The sequence below is a fragment of the Aspergillus udagawae genome, assembly GCF_001078395.1.
Source record: "Aspergillus udagawae IFM 46973 DNA, scaffold_4, whole genome shotgun sequence".
In the NCBI taxonomy this organism is placed as follows: domain Eukaryota; kingdom Fungi; phylum Ascomycota; class Eurotiomycetes; order Eurotiales; family Aspergillaceae; genus Aspergillus; species Aspergillus udagawae.
In genome coordinates this window covers 2,240,681-2,259,181 of record NW_025091267.1, presented here as the reverse complement: position 1 = coordinate 2,259,181, position 18,501 = coordinate 2,240,681, and the positions used below count along the sequence as shown (strand labels likewise).

General features: G+C 51.5%; 8 protein-coding genes across 8 annotated transcripts; 6 read left to right on the top strand and 2 right to left on the bottom strand.

Annotated features, from left to right (window-relative positions):
• Positions 1–1,083: 1,083 nt before the first annotated feature.
• Positions 1,084–2,715, bottom strand: met2 (homoserine O-acetyltransferase; the record flags this gene model as incomplete). Its single annotated transcript, XM_043291082.1, has 3 exons — positions 1,084–2,143; positions 2,197–2,587; positions 2,679–2,715. 3 exons carry the CDS (start codon positions 2,713–2,715, stop codon positions 1,084–1,086), a joined length of 1,488 nt encoding a protein of 495 aa, XP_043147017.1.
• Positions 2,716–3,921: 1,206 nt separating this feature from the next.
• Aud_006175 (isocitrate lyase/PEP mutase family protein) lies at positions 3,922–4,737 on the top strand (the record flags this gene model as incomplete). The annotated part of the gene is made up of 1 exon (XM_043291081.1): positions 3,922–4,737. The coding sequence occupies one exon, from the start codon at positions 3,922–3,924 to the stop codon at positions 4,735–4,737; it is 816 nt and encodes a 271-aa protein (XP_043147016.1).
• A 435-nt stretch (positions 4,738–5,172) lies between these two features.
• Aud_006174 (SAP domain protein) lies at positions 5,173–7,257 on the top strand (the record flags this gene model as incomplete). The annotated part of the gene is made up of 1 exon (XM_043291080.1): positions 5,173–7,257. One exon carries the CDS (start codon positions 5,173–5,175, stop codon positions 7,255–7,257), a length of 2,085 nt encoding a protein of 694 aa, XP_043147015.1.
• Positions 7,258–8,244: 987 nt separating this feature from the next.
• On the top strand, positions 8,245–10,174 carry Aud_006173 (OSTA/TMEM184 family protein; the record flags this gene model as incomplete). The annotated part of the gene is made up of 6 exons (XM_043291079.1): positions 8,245–8,287; positions 8,351–8,501; positions 8,578–8,875; positions 8,945–9,070; positions 9,121–9,270; positions 9,329–10,174. The coding sequence occupies 6 exons, from the start codon at positions 8,245–8,247 to the stop codon at positions 10,172–10,174; spliced, it is 1,614 nt and encodes a 537-aa protein (XP_043147014.1).
• Positions 10,175–10,760: 586 nt separating this feature from the next.
• Aud_006172 (COP9 signalosome complex subunit 6) lies at positions 10,761–12,079 on the bottom strand (the record flags this gene model as incomplete). The annotated part of the gene is made up of 3 exons (XM_043291078.1): positions 10,761–11,185; positions 11,242–11,745; positions 11,809–12,079. 3 exons carry the CDS (start codon positions 12,077–12,079, stop codon positions 10,761–10,763), a joined length of 1,200 nt encoding a protein of 399 aa, XP_043147013.1.
• Positions 12,080–12,334: 255 nt separating this feature from the next.
• Positions 12,335–14,290, top strand: Aud_006171 (uncharacterized protein; the record flags this gene model as incomplete). Its single annotated transcript, XM_043291077.1, has 1 exon — positions 12,335–14,290. The coding sequence occupies one exon, from the start codon at positions 12,335–12,337 to the stop codon at positions 14,288–14,290; it is 1,956 nt and encodes a 651-aa protein (XP_043147012.1).
• Positions 14,291–14,689: 399 nt separating this feature from the next.
• Positions 14,690–15,580, top strand: Aud_006170 (DNA-directed RNA polymerase III subunit C31; the record flags this gene model as incomplete). Its single annotated transcript, XM_043291076.1, has 3 exons — positions 14,690–14,797; positions 14,865–15,111; positions 15,183–15,580. 3 exons carry the CDS (start codon positions 14,690–14,692, stop codon positions 15,578–15,580), a joined length of 753 nt encoding a protein of 250 aa, XP_043147011.1.
• Positions 15,581–16,002: 422 nt separating this feature from the next.
• tah18 (NAPDH-dependent diflavin reductase) lies at positions 16,003–18,108 on the top strand (the record flags this gene model as incomplete). Its single annotated transcript, XM_043291075.1, has 4 exons — positions 16,003–16,161; positions 16,222–16,397; positions 16,452–16,550; positions 16,602–18,108. 4 exons carry the CDS (start codon positions 16,003–16,005, stop codon positions 18,106–18,108), a joined length of 1,941 nt encoding a protein of 646 aa, XP_043147010.1.
• Positions 18,109–18,501: the final 393 nt, after the last annotated feature.

Here is an 18,501-nt window from a genome sequence, read left to right as displayed (position 1 = left end):
AAACAAGCAAAGTACTATCTATATGATCTAGTCGGGTATAGAGGTCACTGTCTTCAGCCATCTGGTTACTTGCATCAGCTCCCTCCAGACATAGTGCATCTTACTTACTTCTCTTTCCTCAACGTACTTTTGCACTCGCAATGCACAAGAGAAAGCAATTACTGATCATCTCTGGAGTTCCATGGGGCCAAAGTTGGAGTTGGCAAGGGATCGACAGCGGAGTGATGAAAGGGATGAATCAAGGGGGGTTTATGAGCAATTCGCCCTGACAACGCATGTCGTTGTCAATGGCAATCTGCAGTGCTACAATGGCACCCAACGCCGTTGCAGGCTATCGATATAGCTCCAAGTCTCTACCTTCGAAGGGAGTACTACTGTGTACTTGCGTGGTCGTTTGTGGTTGTAGAATATTGGATTGAATTGTTAGGGTTACTGGTTGCCTTTCTGCGCCCTGCGGTATGATATCATATTTCTCTATGATCTACGAGAGGTATCGGACACACACCTGAGCATTCTCCGAATGGAGGAATTACCCAAGTACAAGTAGAGTACATAACTATTCTGATTGACATCATGCATCATTGCCTTTTTCGTACAGTTTAAAGCTCATGGGCATCTACACACGGTCTTTTAACTTGTCCAAACAGAAACGACGATTGCAATCGCTATATACTGTACATCGTATTATGCACGTCTATGCCTATGTTGAAATGATACTGCGTACTAAAAGGTCTCCCACCACCCTCACTTAGATCTCTGCAAGCGCAGAGGAACGGGTCTGTCAGGGCTTGTATGATGGAGAGCAGTTGGATGCTTCTTTACAGCCTTACCTGTTGAATAGGTTACGAAGGAGGCAGTTGGATGCTCTTCCCTCTGATGGCTTAAGAACTGAAAAGATAAGAGTTGCACCGCTACTCCCCCAAGCCGCCGATGTGCTCGGAAGCAAGCCCTCGAATTCCCTCGGAGAGTCTTCTCTTCACCGAGAGGAGATCCGGGACACTTGCTCCCCAACAGAGCATCATGGCGGATAATTAGAGGCTGCAATAAATGCGCCAGTGTCGATTCGGTCGATATGCATCCCGCTTACCACGCAGTGATATCCTCGACCTCCGCCTCTCCGAAAGTGCTGCTCTTAATTAGTTTGTTAACGCCGTCGACGGCCACTGCACCTTCGACAGGTGGCTTCGCCATGATGTCCGGCAAGACTTCTCGGAAGAATTCCAGGATGTAACGGTTCACCTGCTCGAATTGCAAAAGGAAGGCATCGTGACCTTCCGGGCTTTCAATTCGCTTGAGTCTCGAGTTGGGGATGCCAGCCGCGATCTCCTTCTGCTCTTCAAAAGTGAAGAGTCCATCGGTCTCGATTCCAAGGACCAGGGCTGGCTGTTCAATCTGTGATAGTGCCTCCTTGACGGGATCCTCCGATCCTGGGCTGGCCCGGTATCGTGATACATCATGAGTGTCGAGCTTGCGTGTGATAGCAATGTAGCAATTGGCGTCGAATCGTTTTACAAACTTCTCTCCCTGGTATCGAAGATAGGACTGTGCTGAAAAGTGGGTGGGAGGCCGCTTTCTGTCGCTGTTGCTGACGCTGTTGCTGACGGGCGTGCTAAAGGTCTTCGTGCCGGAGAACTGAGGATCCATATACTGGACTTCAGAGGGTTGCTGCGGCGCAGGAGAGTTGCACTCGCTGGAGGTCCGGGAAGTCATGCCGGCCTTATGACCATCATTATGAATGGCCCAGTGTTCATTCGGCGGGGTCGGCAAGCGCTCGGTGCCATTGATATTCTGCCTCTTCGATGGGTCGGGAACGTTTCTACCAAAGCGAGACTCGAAAGAATTGCGGCTTCGGTAGGTCAGAAGAGCGGACATGCGCGCCGCTCCCAAACCGGTAGCTGGAGGGTCATCGAATGAATAATAACCGTCCTCATACTTGGGGTCACTGTAGATGCTTTGCCGCTGAGCTTCACCCCAGCTGATGCACCATGCCGAGTGGCGGGCGGAGGTGGCAATTGGAACAATCGCCCGGACATAGTCTTTGCCGAAATAGGCATACTCAAGGGTCAGCATGCCGCCCATGGAACCCCCGACGACGGCTGCAATCTGCCGGACGCCCAGATCGTCTAGGACCATCTTATGAATTCTACTTGGGTCAGCAACCTCACGACTCAAGTTTTGATGTATGTGCCCACTAACCTCACATCATCGCGGACAGTCGTAAGAGGAAATTCGGGGCCATACAACCCCTTTTCGGGATTGCCATCCTTGTAAGTCACGGCACTTGCGCTTCCATAAGGACTACCCAGACTGTTCAAACAGATGACGAAAAATCGCGATGTATCAAAGGCTTGACCGGGACCTCCGAGCAGGGGTCCCCACCAGTCGGCCACATCGGCACTTCCGCTCAGAGCATGGCAGATCACCAGCACGTTGTCACGGTTGGGGGACATCTCACCCCGCGTTGTGTAGGCGACAGGAACATTGTAGAGGGTCACACCCGATTCCAGGGTAAATGACGGGATAATAGCGATAGACTGATCCGTGATGAGTTCCGCATATGGGTTTTCAGGCAAGGAGGCAACTCTCTCTACGGGATTTAGTAGCTGTTCACCAAGAGACCATGAAAATGAGGGGCAACTAGAGAAGGGCAAAAGTGTGTGAAAAGGGGGGATACTGACGGAATTTTCCAGGAGCGCCGTTAGTTTCAGGCGCCATTATGAGCCTGTTGACGCAAGAAATGTAACAATGAATGGAAACGCAAGAAATAAGTGAAAGAATAGGAAGTTATTCTCAGCAGCAAGAAAAGAAGACGTCGAGAAAAGAAATTGAAAAAGTACAGAGGAAGAGATGCAAGTAGGATACCTTAACTCCGATAATCGGGGCCCACTATGACTCCGCGGGGAGATCTCGTCATATTGAACCTATGAGAATGTCTGCGTTCTCTTGAAGCGGTGAGAACACAGTTATTTGCCACTACTATGCTACCGCCTTCTGATGACTCATGATTGCTTAACCAGTTGATGATAGAGGTGGATCATGGAGCATTAGAATAATGCCAACCTTTGCAAGGCACCTGTCATGTAAGGTTGTCCTTTTTAATTTCAACACTTAAGGTAAGGAAGACATATCCAGACATCTCGGGGGACATGATTCCTTTACCGAATCAAGGAGTTCACGAGTAGTCTATCCTTCCGAGATCGATGCGGGCATCATGCCCCTAGTTGCGCAAAAGTTGGTTTTCGATCCTTTCACAACTACAAAAAGTTCCCTCCCAGAAGGGAAGAACACTGGATGACTTAGACGTACTGGCGACATAGGAACTTGTTGAAAAGAGAGCCAGACAAATTTTGTACCACATGTTTGAGACCCGAAGAAGCTTACTTTTCTCGATATTCTGGACCTAGCCACAGTTGTTCTGATTGATGATTGCATCTCTTTCCGGCGCGATTCCAGTTTATAAAACGGCCGCATCATATTCTGTCTTGCCCTCTTAAGGATTTCTGTTTGCTTCAAGTTCATACATAACTTTTAGGATTGGAAGCAATGACTATCCATGGCAGCTGCTTCGCTGGTCTTGCCTCTCAATGTTACTGGTGCTTTCATCCGAAAGCTAATTCAATGACCCAAACTCCATGAATGAACTAGAATTATTGTCGCCTGATGAATTTGTCCACTGTGGGCAAATATACCAGAGACAAACATGCCGTTCCTCTGACTAGCCACTTTGAGAGCAATAGTATGCTCCATCTTTATTGAATACGAGGACCCCCGCATCATAAGAGTCATCGGTCCCTCATACATAAACAAATAGATATTCCTCTAACAGAAGCAGTCTTTCAGCTCTGTACTATATATCTTGTTCGCAATTTCAAAGGTGCACTAGACAACAGTGCCCAAAAGCTCGCCACTATCGTCCCCAACATGGCAACCAGAAGCATGCAGAATGACCTTGCAGTCAAGTTTCGCAAGCTACATGTTCCCGGAGAGCCCTTGGTTCTTACAAATGTCTACGATGCCGCAACCGCCTCAATCATTGCCGAGCATCCCTCGACGAAGGCCATCGCTACCGCCAGCTACGCCGTTGCCGCCTCTCAAGGCATCGCAGACGAGAAGTTGACTTTGTCCCAGAATCTAGCAACTGTGCGCTCAATTGCCGCTGTTCTGAAGCCCCATGGTGACGGCCTCCCACGCATCCCATTCACAGTGGATATTCAAGACGGCTATGAAGATGTTGCCGCTACAATCAAAGAAATTATCGCTCTGGGAGCCGTCGGCTGCAACCTTGAAGATTTTGATAATGCCAACAACCGACTGCGGCCGATGTCACAGGCTGTCGAGCGGATTCATCTTGCCATGCAGGCAGCGAGGGACGCAGGGGTGCCTGATTTCGTGATCAATGCGCGGACAGATGTCCTTCTCAAGCATGATGGGGCAAACGGGGGATCAATCGAGGATGCAATTGAAAGAGGAAAAGCTTACCTGGAGGCTGGGGCTTGTACAGTGTTCGTCTGGGGTGGATCTGCGAGGGGAGGGGTGTCCAAGGAGGAGATCCAGAGGCTGGTTGAAGCTTTTGATGGAAGATTGAACGTCAAGATGAACTTACAGGAGGGATACTTGACCCCACGAGAGATCAAAGAGATAGGGGTTGCCCGGATCAGTCTTGGACCTGAGTTGTATCGCGCTGCAATGACAGCATTTAAAGAGAAAGCTGACGCGGTGTTGGCTTACTGTGGGTAGAGAGTTCTCCTTCTCAGGGTATATATCTTAGTGAACGATTCGAACTCACGCTATTTCGAGAAATGTACCTTTACCTACTGAAAACCAGTCCATATTATTGTCAATAATGGTATTTAAGGTCTACAATAATAACATGGACTCTTCGTGATTGTTTATTGCTATGGAACCCGACTAACCTATTCTGGCAGTTCACTCTCAGTCCACTATCCATATTGGGTAAACCTGGTGCCAGCACTAGTACGTAAGTAGTCTAGCACCTACATCATTCCGCCTACTGCTTCCAACGACCAACACTCGGAGCTACCCTACGCTGCAAGGAATCGCATCTTGTCAAGCGACACCCAGTCATGACAACCACTACCTAGCTCAACCTCACAGAAAATTTGAATAAATTATACATGCTCTCATCCTGCGACGACGCGCTACTCCGCCACAATGACTGATTATTGGAGTTGGAAAGTGACCGATCTGAAAGCGGAGCTGAAGCGGCGCGGTATTCCGCAGACTGGTCTGAGAGTCAAACAAAATTTTATCGACAGGCTTCTGGAAGCAGATGGCAAGCAAGGTGGTGAAGCTCCGAATGGCGAATCGGCAACTTCTCAAGATGCGCCTGGAAATATCGAGCAGGCGACGTCTGAACAGCCCGTGCAGGGACCCGACGCCGTCGATTCTAAACCGGAAGAGCCGAAGCCGCAGGTGACAGCGCCGGAGTCCGAAGAGCCCAAAGCGAACAATGAAGTGAAGCGATCGCCTGAACAGCCTGCGCAAGAATCAGAGGCCGTCGTTTCTCAACCAGAGGAGCCGAAGCCGCAGGCGACAGCGCCGGAGTCCGAAGAGCCCAAAGAAGACAGAGAAGTGAAGCGATCGCCTGAACAAGGTCAGGAAGTGCAGCAGCCGGATGTACAAACAGAGCAACCTAAGCCCGAGCCTCCAGTGGAGGGACCGACAACCGATACAAAAGCGGAGGTACAAGCGGAGGAGACATTACAGCAGACACAACCTGAAATTTCTAGCATGGAATCTGAAGTCAATCAGGCTGCAGATGCCGGAGCTGGCGGCGAAAGCAGTGCGCCTTCACTTGCGACACCACAGCTAGAAGCTGAGCACCCTGCCAAACCGGTCGAGCAGGCTCCCGGAAGCGCAGAAACGGTGCAGCCTGCTCCTGCAGGACTGGACTCTAAAAAACTTTCGGATTTTGCTGAGAAGACTGCGGCCCAGCTATCTGCGGCGAATACCGGGCTGTCAACGCCCCTCCCCATGGAGGAGATAATCGAAGACACTCGGAAACGGAAGCGCCGCAGTCAAACTCCGATTCCAACACCGGGGGCAATTGCAAACAAAAGGGCCAAGGCACAGGAGGAGTCGCCCCGAGTTCTACTGCCTGAAGACCATGATGTTATGGATGTGGAAGAGAGTCCTGGAAAGAAGGCCGCCGCCGCAGAAGAGAACGAGCAGGCCCATAACCAAAATGGAGATGCGCGAAATGCTCCAACTACTGATGCGACTCGCCGTGTATCAATAAGTGATGACGTGCGGACGAAGGGAACTGCCCCAATCAAGCAAGATGCTCGTTTCAAAGACCTTTTTGCACCGGCAGACAGAGAGCAGATTCGCCCCCCATCACCTCCGGCAGATACGGCAATCGAAGATGCCGAGGTTGAACCTGCGCTCCATGTCGCGACCGAAGCGCTGTATATCGATGGACTGATGCGCCCTCTCCAACCTACTGCTCTTAGAAACCATCTTGTCAGCATCGCGACAGCCCCTGGCTCATCACCGGATCCTGACGTGATCGTTGACTTTTATTTGGACCCCATCAAAACGCATTGTTTTGTAAAGTTCGCGAATATATCGGCTGCCTCGAGAGCGCGAACAGCCTTGCACGGTGTTGTCTGGCCCAACGAAAGCAACAGAAAAACTTTGTTTGTCGATTTCATTCCCGAGCAAAAGCTGCAGCAATGGATCGCAAGGGAGGAAGAATCGCGCGGGCGCGGTGGACCCCCGCCTCGTTGGGAGGTTCGGTATGATCGGACCGACGATGGTGTCGAGGCTGTTCTACAGGAAGTGGATGCTAGGGGTGTCGCTTCGCGTCAGGCTCCCGCTCGAGCCTCGACTGACTTCTCTCGTCCGCCTCCCTTGGGCCCCAGAGCAAGCATGGGTAATAAGGACAGACGTCCTAGCGGCCCTCCACCCCCAGAGCCTCGTCCTAGACCTGGACAAGGATTCAAGCCGTTGGATGATCTCTTTGAATCCACTACAACTAAGCCAAAGCTCTACTACCTCCGTGTCCCGCGCGAAGTGGCCGACCGACGTCTGGATCGGTTTGATGACCTGCTGCGGAAGGGACCATTCCCGCGGCGTGGTGGCGACGAGACTAGGCGAATCTCTTTCGAAGACGGTGACCTCTTCGTTGACAACGGACCGGAGTATGGAGGCCGTGGCAACGGACGGCGCCGTGGCCGGGGTCGTGGAGGCGGCATGGGCGACTCGTGGAGAGATGACCGACGAGGCCGAGACTAAAGCCCAGAGATCTTTGACAGCTGTAAGGCTGAAAGACCAAATACTGTATTACCTACATTGCATCAAAAGTGCCACTTCGCGGGGCTCGGGACGCAACCTTGATTTCACTGATTTGTTTCCTTCTCAACGAGACGACCGATCGCACACGTGTATATTAGGCATGAAGATTTGTCACAATGCAAACCGAGCTCTCAAGACTGAGCAGAGCCTGTTTTGATAATGAGAAGATCCCCTTGAATCTGTAACGGTTTTATGCTGCTACCTAGTTATCAACGCCGTTTAGTGATTAGTCAGCTATTTTTATGCTTGGAAAGGCTTGACTAAAGCTTGGCCATTAACGGTTAGACTACTATTGTACTGAGAGAAGGGGGGGTACCTAATCTACCATGTTTCGATATGCTGGTGCCTGAGGCGCAGTCTCTGTGATGATCCATGTGTCTCCATTCCATTGTTATTATTAGTCGGATCTTTGTGGCTGTACCATGTATGAGAGCCTGCTGCTACCATGAACCTATGAATCAGTAATAATAGTCAACAAATCATACGCAGAGCTTTGAGATTTCTTTCTATTTCTCGTAAATCCCATTTGGGTTCAATCAAGGCGCTTGCAGTTTCTTTCACATGGATAATATACCTGTTCTCCCTTGTATGTCCAAGAGCTCATAACTCTTTTCACTGCGCTACCGTTTGTACCTGACCTCCTCCATCGCCTGTCTTCATCACCCCCTGAATCAGACCGCATCGCCAAGTACTGTCGTCGTCGCCCGCGACCTTGCCGAGTAATATTTGCCCTCGTCTACTGGTCCCAGGGGTTGTTGATCTGCCGTGCCGGGACTAGGCCGACTTGGCGGATAAGATAGAGATCCATACGCTGTATAATCAATAACTTTTTGGCAGCCGGATCGGAGATTTAATATCTTTCTTCTCTTTACCACTTTCTTTTTTCCACTTTTAAGCACTCTCTCTAATATCCTGACTTACGCGAGCATGGGGTGGCCGGTTTGTAATACAACGTTGGAGGATTCAACGAGTATGCCTCTCCCGTTTTGTTGTAATACGAGTGCTGGCTAACCGGGGAAATGATTATTGACAGTCACCGAAGTCGACTTATGGGATGGCGGTCTCACTTTTCATCAGTTATGCCTCATCGTTGGCGGTGCTTTCGCTCTCATCGCCGGCGCGGTCTCCTTCTACTTGATTATGAGCCATGCGACGCACTATAGCAAGCCGATAGAGCAGCGACAGTATGATTTACGCCCCCACTTTTGCTTACCCCCTCTACACGCGCTTGGAACTAACGTCTGGTGTTATCTTGTCTAGTATTATTCGAATCTTATGGATGATCCCCATCTACTCTCTCGTCGCTTGGCTGAGCACCTACTTCTACAAAAATGCGGTCTACTACGAGCTGATCGGCAATTCCTATGAAGCGTTCACGATTGCCGCCTTCTTCGCCTTACTCTGCCACTACGTTGCGCCGGACCTCCACAGTCAGAAGGAATATTTTCGCGGAATCGCGCCGAAACAATGGATCTGGCCTATACCATGGCTTCAAAAATGCTGCGGCGGGGAGAAAGGGGTGTGGAGGGTACCCCGGAGCGGACTGACATGGTTCAATGTAAGCTGGTTTCGCAGGCACTAATCATGCTGCGATGAAATACGAGGCTAATATCGCTATGCTGCATAGGTTATCTGGGTTGGAGTCTTCCAATACTGTCTTTTGCGTGTGTTGATGACGATCGTCGCGGTTATCACCCAGCACTTTGATGTGTATTGCGAGGAGAGTTTGAATCCGGCGTTTTCGCACATATGGGTATGTCTGGATCATCCGATTATCTCAAGCCGTGTTCTGACGACCAGCAGTGTATGGCAGTGGAGTGTGTTGCTGTTTCGATTGCAATGTACTGCCTGATCCAATTCTATTACCAGATTAAGAATGATATCAGCCAGTTTTCGCCTCTCCTCAAGATCGTCTCCATCAAGCTGGTGATTTTCCTTTCATTCTGGCAGTCTGTGAGTTGAGCCATTTCCTTGCAATTCATGGCCTTTGCTGACTCGGCGGCTCGGGCAGACCTTGATCAGTTTTCTCTCCTCCTCGGGAGCTATCAAGCCGAGTGGTAGAATAGCGCAACAGGATCTCAAAGTTGGACTCCCCAACCTACTCATCTGCCTGGAGATGGCGATCTTTTCCATCCTGCATCTGTGGGCATTCCCGTGGAAGCCGTACTCTCTCGCAAACGCACATGCCGATGAGGTGACTGACTTCTATGGCAACGGCAAAGCGACTTATCAGGGTGGTCGCTGGGGCATGAAAGCTCTCGTTGACTCGGTCAATCCGCTCGATTTGGCCAAGGCCGTAGGTCGCAGCATACGCTGGCTCTTTGTGGGGCGTAAGAAGCGGACGCTGGATCCCAGCTACCAGAACCAGAGCGAAGTCATCGGTCTCGATACAACCAGCAATGGCTCTGGGACAAATATCACAGCCTACCAAGGTGCGGGCGCTACGATGGCTGGCGGCAGACCGGCGCACTATGGGACATCTCCGGACGATGAAGGCCAGGTTCTTCTCTCACACGCGCAGCCAAATCCGACATTGCAGTCGACTGGCGACCTGGCGCCTCCACCATATGATTATGAACATGATCGGCTAAGTAGCGTGTCCTTGCTGGAACCTTCACCATCTCATTCCCCGCAACCGTATTCCCCCTACGAGCCACACCACAACAACCCTTACGAGGTACCGGACACCAACGGCCTCCATCTACACGCAGGCACCAATATCCCCCAATCTCAGCAGGGAGCTACCGGTCACCATCCGTACGATCGGGATTATCTGCAAGAGCAACCGCCTATACCTATGCCGGATCCGTACCAGCCCCCGCCTGCCCACTTTGACAATGACCACAGCCGGCGATAGACGATCGTCCACGGTAATGACCCTGAGTTGCAGTTTGCCTCTACCTACTCGACCCCGGGAATGATGATGTTTCGCCCTCCGTTTCCCTTCATTCATGCCACGAACTAGCTGGCTTGTTCCTGAGGCACCCTTTTGCCTTACTTTTTTTTCTTTTTTTTGTTGATATACCCTTCTGTCGTATTCGATTTGCGGCAGTTTTCTTCTACTCTGGTTTCATCTCTCCTTCTTTGCTTTGTGCATGACGTAGGGACGCTTGGGGCCAGTAAGTTCTCGCCTCCGTTTTGCTATGATTCACTTTTGATGAAACGCGGGGTTGCATTGGATAAATTTCTTTGTACAATAGCAGTTGACATATCAGTACGCTTGCCGGTGCGTATGCAATTATTATACGAATCGTTCCTTTCGCAATGAGAGTGGTAGTCGAGCTCTGCTAGTTCATATTTTGATTCACTTCTAAACCCTCATTATAAAATGCTTGTTCCTACGAGCGAAACGCCAAAACGCCACCGTGAACCATAAAGAATAAAGATCGAGCCGCCATCAAGAAAGCGCAGGTCGTCACGTGCACTAAACTGGCAAGACCGCACTATTTAAGAGTCATCCCCTCTCGCGAAAGAAACTCATCTTCGAGCCGATTCTGCATAGCCAGCTGAGTCTTCCGCGACGCATTGCTCTGTCTGATGTTGTTCATGATAGCGGTCTTGTGGCCTAGTTCGCGCATGCCTTTGATGCTATTACCCAGCTGTCCCAGCAAGGAGACCAGGAGGACGTCGTTTCTCTGGGCGAGGCTCTCCGCCGCAAAGGCGCTTCCCGGTTCTGGCGTGAGGAGAGACAGATGTGATAAGAGGGCGTTGATATTCCGGAGAATCGGGTGCGAGAGGGGAGGTTTTGTGGTTCCGGTTAGTTGGCCTTCGGATGACTGGGACACACTGGCGAGATAGGACTTAACCAAGGAGATTCGAGACTCCAGCGTTCGGATGGCGTTGAGGCGTGTATTAAGACTGGCGATTACTGCGAGAGCCGAATTAGCTGATAAGCTCAAGATACTGAAAGCACGATGATCTTACGTTCTTCCTCTTCGTGAGACAGTACGACGGTGTCGGGCGACGGCTCGGCCTGGCCAGCCTCGGTTTTCTGGCTAGTCTGGGCGTCCTGTTGCGCGGAAGCACCCAAGCTCGAGCCAGACGGTTGAAGAGGAGCTGCTGTCCTTGCGCTTCTCGCAACCGTGTCTATGCCAATCATCTCGGCTTCCCCCGTTTCGACTGAGAACGGCAGTTCGCGGAACCGAATGGAGAGCGACTGCTCCTCACCGTCTATCTGCATCGCCTTGCTGTTCTCTGCCGCATTTTCACCTTCATATACGCTTTCGTAGATGGTCAAGGGAAGCTTGGCGCCATTCCTCGATGCAGCTTGCACCTGCGATGGGTGGAATGCGAGGAACACGGCAGACTCGTTGTAGCTCTGGAGGATCTGGCGATGGATTGGCAAGTGGGATGCGTCCGGGCCAGAAGGAGAGGCTGTTGACCACCAGCCTACGAAGTCGAGGGCGGGAGACTTGTGTACATCCTTGACTGTTGTAGAAGGCCTAGTTAGCTAGAACTGATGGAGATCCTGAGTACAACCTCCTCTCTTACATTGCTTGACTCGCTCGACAAACCAATCGTGGAGAAGCTGCAGTTCGCCGTTGGTTCCTTCAGTTACGATGCATTCAAATGCGTGCTCTAATGTAATCACACGTCCGTTCTGTTGTCCCAAAAGAGCTCCAATGACCGGTCCTCGTTGTGATCGCGCGGCATGACGGGTGATGTGATCTGAGATGGTGAGGAGAACCAGAGGGTGTAGTTGGATATGAAGACCTGAATCGGACGATTTCTGGGATACTAGAGAACCAGTAGATTCAGCCATGACTCCGAAGCTGCGTAGAGCAGAATGTTAGCAGGACGGATTAGAAAGACACTTTTGATATCATCATCATTGAAAGGCGCTGTTGACAGCCAACTGCCCAAGCTGATGGAGCTACGGTTGGTGTTTGCGCTGTTTGCAAAGCCGCTGAGCTTCCCCGCTGTTGTCCGGACCATCCACAAAGTCCAAGCTTTTCCATTCGAAAGTGTCCCCCAGCAGCTTGACAAGCCGTTAGGATACTCTGTTATTTAGGACAAAATGGCTGTCCCGTCATCGTACGACGAAGTCAAAGCTCACCTGCAGCATGTCCTGGATGATTCTTCGACTCCTTTGGACATTTCTCTCATCGACAAGCTGAAGCTGGAGCTTACGGAGACCACAGATCGTAGGGTTCCTGGCACCCTTCTGACACTAATCTCACAGCTTCTTCCGGTCCTTCAGGAAGATCCCACGCCGATCACCACTCTAGGTATCAAGGCTACAACCTACTTCACCTTCACGGATATCCGCTCCGTTGAGCCTCCTATTGATTTTATCGCGGGTTTCAAAGCACCGTCGCCACCTGTCAACCTGTTGGCTCTAGCTCTCCTCAGAAAGGCAGGAGCAATTCCCAGTGATGCTGCCATAGTTGCTGGTGATTCTGAATTGGTTACCTCGCTTGTCGAACTATGGCTTACGACTGCTTCGACGGCCGTCGCTCAGGCTGCTTTTGACGCTCTCTGGGCTCTACTGGAGATTGATTTAGCCAGCCCGCTGGAAAGCGAAACACATACCCGTGGGGCTGAAGACAGCACGGGAGGTCAAGGCCTCTTCTGGAGACGAGTCTTCACTGACAAAAATGTCTATGGGCGCCTCTTCTCCCTGTGCAGTCTCACCGACAATGGACCAGGCGCCCGTCCGCAACGGGAGAGGACTGTCTCCCAGGGAAGGCTTATGGGTTTCATCGTCAAGGCAGGTTACCTACGATGGGACTTGATTTCAAGTTCTCAGATTCCGGAGATTGAAGCTAAGTACGATACCTCGAGCATTCTGCATTTTGCAGCTTGTCGGATGGTCGATAAGAGCGATTTCTTGATGCACATGACCTTACTGAACTTCTTCCGGGACCTCCTTGAAATTGAAGCTCCTGGCTTGAGAGCTAGAGTCTATGTGCAGTCTGCGTCGACTTTCTCCTCACCGGCCCTGGACTTCCTGATCTCTCATGGGCTGCATGGCAGCGTACTGGAGTTATACCTGGATGAGACCAAATTGGATACCGTGGATTTGCAATACACGCGTGGCCCCATCATGGCTTATATTGCACAGTATGCGGAGCTATATCCCAATCACTTGCTGCAGAGTCCAAGTAGCCTGCTGGACAAGATCGTCTCGCGGATCTCCGAGTCGCTCGCTATCTCGTCCGCTCAATGGGCGCATGGGCAAGCCCCCGCCGGTCAACTTGCTGTCCTTGCCTCCTTACCGCGTGTGTTACTCATCGAGGCCGCTAAGCACGGCGTCAACCCTCTTTTGGCTGTTCCAACAAGTCCCCCCTGCAGAGAGGCATTGGACGCTCTGGCCAAAATACTCCACGGGCCGCAGAAACTCGACTGGAGCGATTCGATGGAGCTGAATACTTCTGGTCAGACACCTACTGACTGGCATAAAGAAGCCGCAGCGGCCCGTATCCTCTACTTCATGTATCTGAATGACCATCCGAACTTCTGGACGGATATCGTAGCTGCAGCTGACATCTTGGCGATGAAGGATGTTCCTTTAGCAGCTATATCTTTCATGAAGGCTGTTGTCACGGCTAATTGGCAAGTGCTGTCGGGGGCAGTCATATCGCCCGTCCCTGATACTTCCCGGTATCAGCTGCCTTCGGAAGAGGCACTAGGCACCTTATCTCCAGCTGCACAAGGATTGCTTCCTTCCTCGGGCGTCTGGGCTATCCTTACACCGCCAGCCTTGACTATACTGCTGCCTTATTTGTTCAAGCCACCGCGCTCCTATGCGGAGTTTGTTTCAGGTGGAGCAGGAGACACTCAGAACATTGTGTGGAAAGTTGCCACCGCGAAATACGAGGTTCTTGTTGCCTTGTACAACCATTTGAAGGAGACGGGCGGCCAAGTAACAGGTTTCGAGGATATTGTTCGTACGTTAAGACAGCGAGTCAACGAAGGTCCCTGGGGACCTGTTGCGCAAAATACTGCTCGCGTTGCGACTGTAGGGATGTGAGAATCTCTGTTTGGAAGCGCTGCAACTCTACGCAGATATCGAGCTCAAAATGCACAGATAGATTACGAATTAATGACGCTTTTATATTCCCTTCAGGCAAACGTAGCTAGAGATGTGCACGCAGTGTACTTGTTAGCCTTAGTATGCATCACGATCTGTAGGGTTCATTTCCGATGCCCTGGTTTCCGAATGGAGAAGTCCATCAAAGGCGGTGAGGCGGGAGCTCCGCCGGAACTTTTTTTCGTCCTTGCTGTCATCACAGCCCGAAGCCACATCAGGTCTTCAGGCGGGCGCTATCTATTTACTCGGACGGGCTCTTTGGTAAATGGCGGACTGAGTAATTGGTGACTGCTCCAGAAGTTCTGGACTTCTATTCGTTCCGCCGTCCGGCCTGCAAAGATGTCTCGATTTGGAGCAAAGAAAGGCAGGAAGCTCCCCGGTGCAGAATTTACCTGGGAAGCCGATCCTGGCGGGGAAGCAGACACAGCGCCTACACCTCTTTTTCCTGTACGTTGGAGCGACTCTCCGATAATTGTCTGGCAGAGGGCTAGGATTACTCACACCATGCGTGCAGAGATATAACATTCCTCGCGCGAGACCTTTGAATCCTCGCGAACAAAAACAGGTCGATCACTACCGTGCTCTGCGGGATCGCTTCCACGACGGTCCCTACTACTCCGTCCTCCAGTCTACCTCGGTCACGGCAAGAAAAGATGAGGCTACTCGCGCGCACTTTGACCCTTTCCACGGAATGCCTACGTATTCGGGCAAGTACCAGAAGCAGAAGCGGGACCGGCCGGAGTTGAAAGGACGTCCGTATGGTAAGTGTCGTCCCGGCGGGATATATGGGGTGGGGATAACCGCTGACGGGTGGCTAATTGACCGACTGCAGTCATGAAATTCTTCCCTCGCCAGCTGTGGAAGACGATTCAGCCGAACTTCAACCCCTCAGCTGCAATGGATGGATATGTGCCACATGGACCTCGCATCGGGGTGAAGAGGGGATTTGAGGATGAGGAAGAGGAACATGACGTCGAGGAGACCAAGCGGAGGAAGGGCGTCGACGAAGATGAGGATGCTGAGCGAGAAGAGCGGGAGGAAGAAGGGGATATCTTGGACCCAGATGAGGATCAGGAGGAAGAGATCGTCGACAACGACTTCGAGGATGATGAAGACGAAATGGGCGGGGACTACAATGCAGAACAGTACTTTGATGCGGGCGACGATGAGTACGGAGATGACGGATTTGCAGACGGCGGAGGAGGAGGTGGAGATGAAGACACCTACTGAGGCACAATTGTTGAGATACCCCATCTTGTTTAATTTCTATATTCTAGGGAGCAGCGCATGGTCAAGCATATCGGAGGCGCTTGAAATTGTTTTCATAAGATTACACAGCGTTATCAGTCAGACCAGGGTTCTAAGCCCACGTCAGCAGCGAAATAGCCTCAAAGCAGCTTTCGTCTATATATTGGAGAAATAAAATATTAACAAACACCACGTCTCTATTACACGGATCGGAGCACCTAGCATGCGGAGAAAGAGGTACCGAGTACATTGGCAGGCATCTAAAATTGCGGCCTCAGGCCAGAGCGGCCCTCGAGATGATGTCATTCCGAACTTCGGCCTAAGGCCTCCAACGGCAGAGATAGCTGGAGGGGCAGATATGGCGACAATTTGCCCCGCGGCAATAGCAGTAATTGTATCCCAGAATGAGCGAGAGTCCGACCCAGGAGCCCCCTACGCGGACGGCTCTTGTCCTGTATGGCTCGGAGACAGGAAACTCGCAAGAAGTGGCCGAAGAGCTTGGAGCGCTGGCCGAGCGCCTACATTTCGTGACTCATGTCGCTGAAATGAACTCTGTAAAGGCTGTGCGTCTACTTTAGGCTATTCCCTTGCTTCTGGTGTACCTTGCTTACTATCCTGCACAGGAGTTGCTCAAGTCGTTTACTTTTACGATATTTGTTGTGTCGACGACTGGCCAGGGTGAAATTCCTGCGAATGCTCGGTCGTTTTGGAGATCGTTGCTTCTAAAGAAGCTGCCGCATACTTTCTTGAGCGGGGTCAATTATGTTTCGTTCGGATTGGGCGATAGTTCATATCCCAAGTGAGTGACTTCGTAGATGTTGGTATGAAGGCATTGAGTGTCTGACGCGATCAGGTTTAATTGGGCTGCGCGGAAATTGCACAAGCGTCTACTCCAACTCGGGGCTAATGAGATATACCCCCGTGGCGAGGCTGATGCGCAACATCCAGAAGGGTAAAATTTGAATTTGCCTAGACTGCTCTACAATGACTGACTGGATACTAGACTTGAAGGCACATTCATTCCATGGATTACGGACTTTCGTAGCCACTTGCTAGACAAGTATCCGCTACCTGAAGGGCTGCATCCGATACCGGATGACGTGCAACTGCCACCTAAATGGATCCTGAGATTGCAAGAACAGGCCACAGCAAGTGAAGAGCCTACGGAGCAGACTTCAGTGAGCGAACAGACAGCGTCTGACGAGTATCCGGGGTTGACTCGGCTGGATCACGACGTGAGACCGATCCCGGATGCATTGACGGCGACCCTGGTTGATAATAGACGGGTCACACCACGCAGCCATTGGCAAGATGTGCGCCAGATATCGCTTACGGTCTCCGAGGCGGTCACCTATGCTCCCGGGGACATGGTTTGCATCACGCCGAAGAATTTTGATGATGATGTCCAAGCGTTGATTGACATGATGGGCTGGGGAGAGATGGCTGACAAGTTGGTATCGCTGACTCCTGGCGAAAAGCTCCAAGTAGCAGGGGAGCTGCATGCTCCGCCGATCCCTGGCCTTGAGAAGTATCCCAAGCTGACGCTGCGAGCGCTCCTGATGGACTACATTGACATCAGAGCCATTCCTCGGCGGTCGTTCTTCTCGGCCATTGCGCACTACACCAGCAACGAGATGCATAAGGAGCGACTCCTCGAGTTTACGAATCCCGAGTACCTGGATGAGTTTTGGGACTACACCTCACGGCCGAGGCGAAGCATCCTGGAGGTCTTGCATGAGTTTCATTCAGTCAAGATCCCATGGGAGCATGTGACGGCGGTCTTCCCTGTCTTTCGAGGGAGGCAGTTCAGCATCGCCAGCGGCGGCGAACTGAAGAGGACATCCGATGGGGGAGCGAAATTCGAGCTGCTGATCGCCATTGTAAAGTATCAAACGGTGATCAAGCGGATCCGAGAAGGGGTGTGTACAAGATATTTGTCCGTGCTGCGGCCAGGCAGTATCCTCAAAGTCCAGCTGCAGCGCGGGGGACTCAGCTCATCCGTCAACCAACTGGTTGGCCCGACTGTCCTTATCGGACCTGGTACCGGTGTCGCGCCCTTGCGCTCAATGCTCTGGGAGAAAGCAGCTTTCGTGAAAGCGTACCGAGAAGAGCATCCGGATGTCAAGCCCCCGATCGGGCCTACAATTCTTCTCTTCGGCGGCCGCAATCGCAGCTCCGATTTTTTCTTCGAGAATGAGTGGCAAGAATTGAGTGACTTGGTCGACTTGCAGGTCTTCACTGCGTTTTCACGAGATCAGCGACACAAGATTTATGTACAGGATATCGTACGACGCAATTTCGGGCTGTTTTTCAGACTGCTACACGACATGAACGGATCGGTGTATATCTGTGGTTCATCTGGGAGGATGCCACAGGCAGTCAGGGAAGCGCTCATTGAAGCATTTGAACATGGTGGGCAAGCCTATGGACAACAGCTCGACCGACGCGGAGCTGAGGAGTATTTGATAGGGATGGAGAAGAGCGGGCGGTATAAGCAAGAGACTTGGTAGCCTGGTAGGCCTAGTGTCATGGGTTGTCACATGCTACTGGTGATATGGTGGTCTGGAGCATATACACTCCAAAATACATAGATTAATGAAACGCATTGAGACCACGGACTGGTATCGACAACATCAAGGTCATCATTATCTTTTTTCTGACCGACATCAGTAATCTGTTCTAAGGCCCTGTTACTCCGCAAATAGCCATTGCTCAACCCCAGCAATGTCCATTGTCCAAGAGTCCGGCGTAGTAACCTCGGTTGGAGACGGAGGGGCTTGCGGGCGATGATGCTGCGGTTGGTCTTTCTCGGGCCGCATCGGCCATGGGGTTATTTTCTGCACTATTTTGCCCTTCTCCGCCTAAGTCACCTGCGCTCAATTGGCCCCAGACTGCCTTGGGAC